Source organism: Ruditapes philippinarum, unplaced genomic scaffold (genome assembly GCF_026571515.1).
Source record: "Ruditapes philippinarum isolate M1 unplaced genomic scaffold, ASM2657151v2 ctg298_1_1_1_1, whole genome shotgun sequence".
Taxonomy (NCBI): Eukaryota; Metazoa; Mollusca; class Bivalvia; order Venerida; family Veneridae; genus Ruditapes; species Ruditapes philippinarum.
The window spans coordinates 345,359-354,644 of record NW_026853973.1 but is presented as its reverse complement, the minus strand read 5'-3'; the positions used below and the strand labels follow the sequence as shown (position 1 = coordinate 354,644).

Genomic DNA, 9,286 nt, shown 5'->3' with positions numbered 1-9,286 from the left:
TCTAAATTGCCAATCGTTTCTTCGTAGACACCAATCGCAACTACTCGGCCCTTTCCGTCAGTCTTAGGATAAGGACCTCGGAATACACGGAACGGATGCGGTATTTCTGTCTAACCTACGCTAAGCACTAAACGTGTAAACAAATAGTAATTTAATGTTGGGAGTTGTTTACAAGCTCATTTCCAATATATGTAGTAAAATTTCACCTAAAATAAGTGAATTTATAGATTCAAATGAAAAGCAAACAAAACATTATTTGTATATTTATTATTATGGTTGTAGAAACCGAAAGTACAAAAAACCAACCTGTTGACATTCAGTCGGATTTGTTTAAAATTGAACATCAGTGGGCATATTTAAATAACAAATTGTTGTCAGAGATATTTTCAATCATAAGTGTACCGACTTTTCTTTTGGATGTCAAATATATACATTCGTTTTACATTATCTCTGTTTCTGTTTACATCTGAAACCACGTGGTAGAACTACTTTCAATGAGGTTATTATAGATAATAGCCGAGGCAGTTCCGATTGCGTAGACACTAAATAGTAAACCGAAATGAGGCGGAGTTATGACAACCGGACTTTCTTTCTGCGCTGTTATGAGCATAAACGAGTTGCTTTTCAGCCATTCCGGAAAGATTTACATAAAACAAAATGGCTGATAACTCGGAAATTTTTATTCCATCTGTGGTTATTCTGTCTTGTCTGATGGTTGTTGGATTTGTTGGTAATCTGCATGTTATTTCGTATATGCGTTCAGGTTAAAGCCAACAAACCATGCAATTTTTATCAAAGTTCTAAGCATTTACGATATCAGTGCATGTACAGTTCTTATACCTTTGATGATATACAAGTACATCAATCCATGGACATATGGCAGCGTTTTTAGGTGTAGAATCTTCGAGTTCATGGCGAGTTTAATTTTCACTGGATCTATATTCACCCTACTATTAGTAGCTGTTTACAGGCAAGTAATTTTTATCATAGAATACCATTGACGGCAATATAAACATTTATACATAACATATTTTATAGCCAAACCATTCTTGACCGACACTCTGATAATAATCTTCCAAATAATTAATGTCATATGCTTTGGAAAGCAATTTGAACAAGGTAATTTGAGAATATGTGCTTAAATTCGGATCTAAACGTGACTTCTTAACCTTTGACCCCCTTTCAAAATTCCATTTATTTAGTTTCGCCTGTTGTTTCTCGATCGTTTAGGGCACACGCATTTTTTTACCTGGGGACCATATGCCGCTTTTCATGGAATGGCACTAACGAGGCACATTGACGGTTTCATGAAAATCGCAATATGAACAGATCTGCGGATGTTTCAAAATTTTACCAGTTCATGTTTAATTTTGAATCTGCTTTTACCGGTGCTAGGGGGTGTAGACGGTAACTTGCACATTCCAGTACCGTCCATGAACAGGCTCAATCAAACCGAGCCTGCAACATTTTCAATTTCACCGTGTTGGGCTTTCCTTTAATTACTAATATATCAAGTCTTTACTTCTGTTTTCATTTCAGGTATAGAAAGGTATGTCGGCCACATGGATGGCAGATAAAAAATCGAGTTGCTAAACTGCTTTGCTTGATTGCTGCGATATCTGCCTGTGTTTGTTCATGTCCATTTGTTGCATTCACCGAGGTAAGGACACAATCCTTTAAAAATAAAACATTTACATGGTGCGTTAGAGTTGAAGGGACCACACAATATGTCCTATATCATCTTATATTTATTGCACTAATAACGTTTGTGTCTTTATGCGCTTTGGTATCTCTGTATGCGTGTATTTTAAAAGCAGCATCAGGATTACACGCCAAAGAAAGCTTTGGTAATGTTCACAAAAGTGGTGTAACAGGTTTGAAGCATATAAAACTAAATGTTTTGAATAGACATAAAGAACAATCGACTTCATCTACAAAAACAATTGATTCGCAAGAAATCGGATATAATCAAGATAACATTGAGACAAGAGATAACAGCGAGACTTTAGCCACCTGCTCAGCCAACCAAATCAAAACAGAGACAACGAATGACAATCACCAGAAAAAGAACAGAATAAGAAAAATAACACTAGCTTTTATATTAGTGACTGTGTCCTTTTGTATTAGCTATATTCCATTTCTATCTGCGGGCATCTTTAAAATACAGATACAAATGTCCTCCTCATACCTCAGTAAAGATGTTTATATTGCATTACACTTTGTACAGACCTGTGTATTTATCAACAGCATGGTAAACTGTTTTATATACAGCTGCTTTGACATACAATTCAAACAGGAAATAGGGATGCTATATAAAACGTTATGTCGCACACGAAAAGACCGACGATCCAATTAATACATATAAACTTAAGAAACCATCTAGTTGGACTTTCTCCTGACCAATACAAATGATAAAGATTTAATCAATATAGCTGCACGTATGGATTTTTTTAGTATTTTTTCGACTTTCACTATGCAATTTATTTTCAGTCTTGGTACACAATTTTCAAAGTTGATATAATAATATTTAATAATTAAAGAAATAGTTACTTTAGAAAATAACAGGAAAGAAATGGAATGCTTATTGTTTCCGCTTTGTCAGTCCGTCCCTTAATTACCTTAAGTTTACCCGAAATACTTCTCGACAACCATAGATTTGAACCTGTCTGCGATTTTGATATTTCAAAAATAAAAGCGAATAGAATATAACACGGATATATAAGATCATGCAGCGGGAAATAAAATTATTTATTTCCAATTTTTTATCAGTAGTCCAAAATACAAATAGAATATACGTGGTGTATGCTTTGTTCAAGGGATAATTATATATAGATGAAATGTTTTGAGCAAACTTGTACATGGGCTGTGGCTGTTAACTGACTTAGTTAAATTTTCGACAGTAATGGTCAATGGTAGTATATTTTCGTAACATCACAACCTGAAAATTTCCTACCATTAACCATTAATGTTAAAAATTTAACTAAGTCGGCAAACAGGATGTGGATGAGCGACAGACCTGAAATTGAATCCCACAGTATGGGACCATATGTTGGTGCTGTATACCGAAAATCTAAAGGCTGTGATAAGTAGATGCTGAGAAACTGCTACGAAAATGCCCTACTATTAACATTTAACTAAGTCGGCAAACATTCACCATACTATAATCCTTCACCTGTGCAACCTGGCCAAAAATCAACAGATTCAATATTCAAGTAATAATTTACATGTTGTATGCGATTAATGACTGCTTTTACGGTATTTGCAAATGTATCGCGTGACTAAGGCGGTAAGGGTTATATTGCATATTCTGACCGGGTTCTTTAATATAATTTACGTTGATCGTGCGCGTAAATTATTTTCTTTATTAACTGCGTAATATCTTGAGATATGTTACTGTTTTATACGTTTTCAAAATTTTCATGAAAATCAACACGAATCTGGAGCCATCCTGCTTTAAAGAGACTCCACTGAGTTTTTTTGACATGATGGTTTCCCAGATAAATGTAACAATTTGATGTAGGTTTAGACCACTAATCTTTGTGCAAAATTTCAGATCATTCGTGCACTTCGTTTTCAAGAATAATTATTCAAATTGTAAAAAATGACGCAAAATAAAAAGCGTTTAAACACTTTTCACTCAAATCGGGCTAAGAAAAGCATAAAATACGATTTTCAATTTATTTCAAAGTATATTTCTTTGCTATCTTTGCAAATACAGGTCTCGACTTTTTCAGCAGGTGGTATGCCGGACCACTGGATCCAAAATTCAGGTTTCCGTTAATTCTGAACACAGGTGGTCCATTTTTTTTACTCATTTGTTTTATGGAAACTTCATTTAGAAGAACTACACATAAAATTGGTGACTGAGACATATTTTTTATTAGATTTATAACAACTGAAGAAAACATGTATATTTTCTATTTCAATCTTAGATGAGATAGTAAGTCATTGTATTCCTATAGTATTTATTATCTCACTGAAAAATACATGACAGTACTCATACTTCGGTTAAGTGACTTCTTCCGCAACTCAAGTTAAGGAATAGTGAAACCATTTGTGAATGACTTATTTCCTTACTGTTATTCAAATACTCATTGCTGTTTCCTAAATAATAGATTAAAATTTTTAATTAAACTATTAAGTTATTATATTCTTGTCTTTGAAACAATGAAATATTAATGATAAACAGAAAAATCCCTACATTATACATGTGTAATTGAGGTAATCTTCCTCACAGTATTTATAACCTTTTAAAGTACTTTAAATAAGAAAAAAAATGATCTCTGATCGTTTAAAAAAGTAGCCAAAGATTACTAGATATTTAATTTTTCCTTGGCCTTTGTTTGCACCATTTCCTTGGCCTTTGTTTGCACCATTATTCATGTGTTTATCCGATATCACATAGTGATACAATGTTATAAATTCAATGCAGTACTAGAGACATTTGAATGAATTTTATACTTTAATTATTAAAATAATTTTCTACTTTTTAACTACACTGTTAGCGAGTTAATAAAAAGTTATGGATGTCTTAAGATCTTTTGAACTAATGAGACGAATGAACATATACCTGTACATCGGAGAAATGGTTTTAAACAACAATTATAGAACACGTTTTTCGACCAAATAACCATTCTCCCAGATGAGCCCTGCGCCATTTGGAAAATTCAAGTGGTCTAACGGACCAGTTGCCTGTCAAATTAGGTGATCCTTGCCAAAACCAGGTGGTCTCGGACCAATGGACCACCACTAATGTCGTGGGCCGCATATATTTCTGTTTAAAGTGCCCAAGCTCATTTATGTAAGAAATTCAAATTTTTAGGCTTTTAAACCTCAGTGGAGTCCCTTTCAAAGTAATAATTAAAGATGTTAAATCTGCAATCTGCAATTTGTCAATATAAAGGATATTAACTGTTACTATAGCCATGTTTTGGAAAACGTGTTGCATTTTACAAAAAAAAGTAAATTTGATCAATCTTTTTTAAATATTTGGCAATTATATTTTAACCAATTTAATCGTTCTTATGTCGCGGATAAGTTAAAAATGGCGCTAAACCAGTTTTTACACAATTTTGATCGATGCAATGCATTTTCCTGCTGTATTCTCTATAGTTGTTTAGTGAAACAACAAAATATTTAAAGTATTTTCTCATCCATAATGTCATGCACCATGTAAATAAATGTATAAATTCTGTAGTTATACTTTGTAAATATGTTATGTATGTTGTATTTTTATTCATTTACTTTTTTGTAAATACATGTAGGTCGCGTACCTTTAGAAATGTTTAGGGCACTTTTTTCCGTTTTCCCCGGTTTTTATGTATCTTTCCTGAAAACTTAATTAATGGTCCAAGACCCTTTTTGTCAATGTGATATTGTGATTGAAAATGCCGAGCATTTCTTTTTCAAAAGTAATCGTTACGTCGAACAACGAATAATACTCTTTCGAGAAACCCGATCTTATCATCCACTAAACATTGATACATACTAGTAATTGATCGGTCGTGTTCGGTCGTGAAAACTTAGAATACGAAGATAACGTTGTCATTTTCGAATCAGTTCAAAAGTTTATCTAGACGACCCATCGTTTTGATAATATTTGACTTTTCATCTTGTTTTTATTCTAAAATTTGTCATTTATATTGGCCCATTTGCTCTAATCTAACTTACGAATGTTCATTACCAATCATTCCCCAAAAAAACAAACTACAGTTCAACTATTTTAACAACTTCAGTGAGATCAGGATGGCAACCTGTGGATGGATCGCACGTCAAAATCAAAATTGTACATTGAATTGTAATGAATAAATGAACTGTTCAATAATAAAATACATATTTTAAAGTTTATATGCATGTTAAAAGTAATCATTGTTGCCTTAATAGTATTTTCTTCTGAAATATTAATTTCTGGGAAGGGCTTAATATAATGTTGTAAGAACTTGTTGCCCAATCCATTTGCATTTTGATATATACTCATCATTTGTATGATATGTTTGTAAACATGTATTTAATGCAATAAAATTTGGTTAAACTAAGTTTTGGACAATATCAATATATTATGACTTTTATTCCGTTATGTGCGTAGCATGCATTAAAACCATGCCATATCCAAGCCGGCCCAAGCTTTGGAGTGTTGCGTGAGATATCAGCTTCGACTCTTCGCCGGTTGTTTAGAAAAGGAAATAAGTTTTGTTATATCTTTTTGATATGATTTTTTATATACTGTCATTTTTTCTACAGCGTTTATTTTTTACTGATTATGAGATTTAAATTTGGTTATAATTAAGTATGCCAACAGTTATAGTCTTCAAGCGTCCATCAGACAGATGACGGGAAGTACTTAAACATTGTTGTTCGGATGTGCGCATAATGATTTCCTGGATACACTCGTGATATAATTACTCGCATCCGAACTTCAAACTGATTTTATTTAACGATAAAATCACTGTTTAGGATTTATTATTTCCTAAATAATATAACAGTAAAAATATCATCCCGAGGAAAATACTGTTACCCTAGGCGTAGCCGAAGGTAACAGTATTTTTATAAGGGATGATATTTTTACTGTTACACACAAACCCATGTGTTATTTATTTTATTACCACGAACAAATTCTGTGATGATCTAAAATTGTCAACTACTGTCCTAGGATGATAATTTGGTCTTAAAGGGACATGGGAAAGTCCAAAAACGGGATTATCTGGATTATTATCCGATATCGTTAAAGTAAACACTTACATGTACATATACTGTATAGCATTATTCGTATATTACCGTTATGGCTCTGCCGGTAGATCGAAGTGATTGTAACTATTAATATTTTGAACTCATAGGTTCGAACCCAACGAAGTGCCATTTTATAACCACAGTTTTTATTTGTTTAGGTCGTCAGACCAAACAAATAATGGTAGCGAAATTTCAGAGCCTAAAAATGCCTAAAGTAGTCCGCTTTTTTGCAGCGGTTACTTCCCTTTATATGTACACTAACGCCGAAAAATTCAGGGGAGATCAATGCATATATTGTCAAATGACAGGCGCATTAATTTTCAAGCAAAGTGGTTCTCGAATGGTCTAAAAATTCTAATATTGTTTCATTCTTTATAGCAGTAAGCTCCATGATTATTTACATCTGTGTTTAGCGTCGAAATAATAAGTTACAAACCCTAATTTAGAATAATATGGTTTTCTTCAGCTGTTAACATATACTCGTAATCACCGTGGCCGATGGGTTTGCACGCTCGCATATGGATCGAGAGGTCTCGAGTTCAAATCCCAGTTGAGGCAACTTATTTTTTTAAAGTCAAATAAACATTGGATTGACTATCAGTTTGCAATTAGTCTTAGAGCCAATTTACTACAGTTGAAACACTGTAGAAGCATTGGTGGCCAATCAAATTAGTTTACAATCTCACAACCTTCACCTTTCTGACATTCTGAGACCCAAACAAATTCAGCGCCTTCTGTGCTTTGATTTTCTTCTTGCTCTGTTTTTTATCATTATTATTTATTTATTTTTCGTTTTCCTTTTTGATTTCTTCTTATAATATATATTTTATAGTATACATTTTTTTTATTTCTATTCTATTTTCTTTTTGTATTTTTTTGATCGCAGAGTAATAAAATATTCGATCTCATATTCATGTATGTATATGATTTTTTTTAAACAATTTACTGTTCTGAGGTAAAAAAATGTGTTTAACCAGTAGTCGAACTTCTGCCTTTACGGGTAAAACACATTACCGACACGGTTGCTCTACAGTACCTACTGCGCTAACAAGACATACATGTATAATAACATGTAGTTCTATTTTCATTTTTATAGGTTGCGGCATTGATCTGCCTAACCTATCTTTTTGCATTGTTATTGGTCTTTGTTATGTCAATAAAGGCTCAAGTTATCATCCTAGGACAGTAAATCTAACTGTAACAAAAACAAGAGCTGTCACAGGAGACAGCCAAGCTTGACTAATAAAATACTGGACGCAGTAAGGAGGACAAAATTATGAAAGAAAAACCAATTATGTATAATTATGTATTAAGTTAAAGTAAAAAAATATCATTTGTTAACATAAATTCCAAGATCAAAGGGAATAATTCTAGAAATAGTCATGCTAAAGTTATGAACCTTGTCACACAACATGTGTGTAATGATAAGAAATATATGTTTGAAGTAGATACCTTAAAAAGTAAAGAAGTTATAATATTTCTTAAAGAAAATCCTAAGTTCAAATTAAGATAAATCTGTAAATATTGCTTCAAGAGTTACGCACATTGTCACATAAAATGTAATTGATGATAAGGAATAAATATTTGAAGTTTGAGGTAGATACCTTTAAATCTAAAAATGTTATAGTAAAAAATAACATTTTTCTAGTAAAAAATCTAAATTTATGGGGAGAAAATTCTTGCAATATTAGTGCTAGAGTTATGAACCTTGTCATAAGATGTGGATGATGATAAGTTACATATATTTGAAGTATGAAGTTGATCCCTGTAGAAATAAATAAGTAACAGTAAAAAATAAAAAAAATTAAGGAAAATTCTAAGTTCAAGGGGAGATAAATCTGAAAATATTTGTGCTAGAGTTATGAACCTTATCAGATTGGATGGAGATGATGATAAAGAACATATATTTGAAGTATGAAGTTGATCCCTTTAGAAATAAATAAGTAACAGTAAAAAATAATATTTTTTAAGGAAAATTCTAAGTTCAAGGGGAGATAAATCTGAAAATATTTGTGCTAGAGTTATGAACCTTATCACATAATATGGGGATGATGATAAGGTACATTTCTTTGAAGCATGAGGTTGATCCAATAAGAAATAAAGAAATAACAGTGAAAAATAATATTTTTTGAGGAAAATTCTAAGTTAAAGGGGAGATAAATCTGAAAATATTTGTGCTGGAGTTATGAACCTTGTCACATAAGATGGGGATGATGATAAGATACATATATTTGAAGTATGAGGTTGATCCCTTCAGAAATAAAGAAGTAACAGTAAAAAATAGTATTTTTAAGGAAAATTCTAAGTTCAAGGGGAGATAAATCTGAAAATATTGGTGCTAGAGTTATGAACCTTGTCACATAAGATGTGGTTGATGATAAGGAACATCTATTTGAACTTGATAACTTAAGAAATGATAAAGTTATAGTGAAAAATATTTTACTGCACCAAAACTTTAATCTGAAATCTGGACGCGGACGCCAGGGCGAGTAGGACAGCTCTCCATATACTTCGTGTAGTCGAGCTAATAAACCAAATGTAACAATAACTAATATGTCCT

The 9,286-nt window shown here is 32.3% G+C and overlaps 1 protein-coding gene across 2 annotated transcripts in view; it reads left to right on the top strand.

Annotated features, from left to right (window-relative positions):
• Positions 1-598: 598 nt before the first annotated feature.
• Positions 599-9,286, top strand: part of LOC132738572 (octopressin receptor-like) — a 122,513-nt gene continuing 113,825 nt past the window's right edge. The window contains exons 1-2 of one of the 2 annotated variants that reach the window (XR_009626890.1): positions 599-970; positions 1,540-3,718. Coding sequence is in view for 1 of the 2 variants with exons in the window: in XM_060726085.1 (XP_060582068.1) it covers positions 846-970; positions 1,540-2,356 (942 nt within the window). In the remaining variant the exon portion in view is untranslated. Of the gene's footprint in view, positions 971-1,539; positions 5,287-9,286 lie in introns of those variants that run through there. The other variant, XM_060726085.1, reaches the window with a different exon arrangement.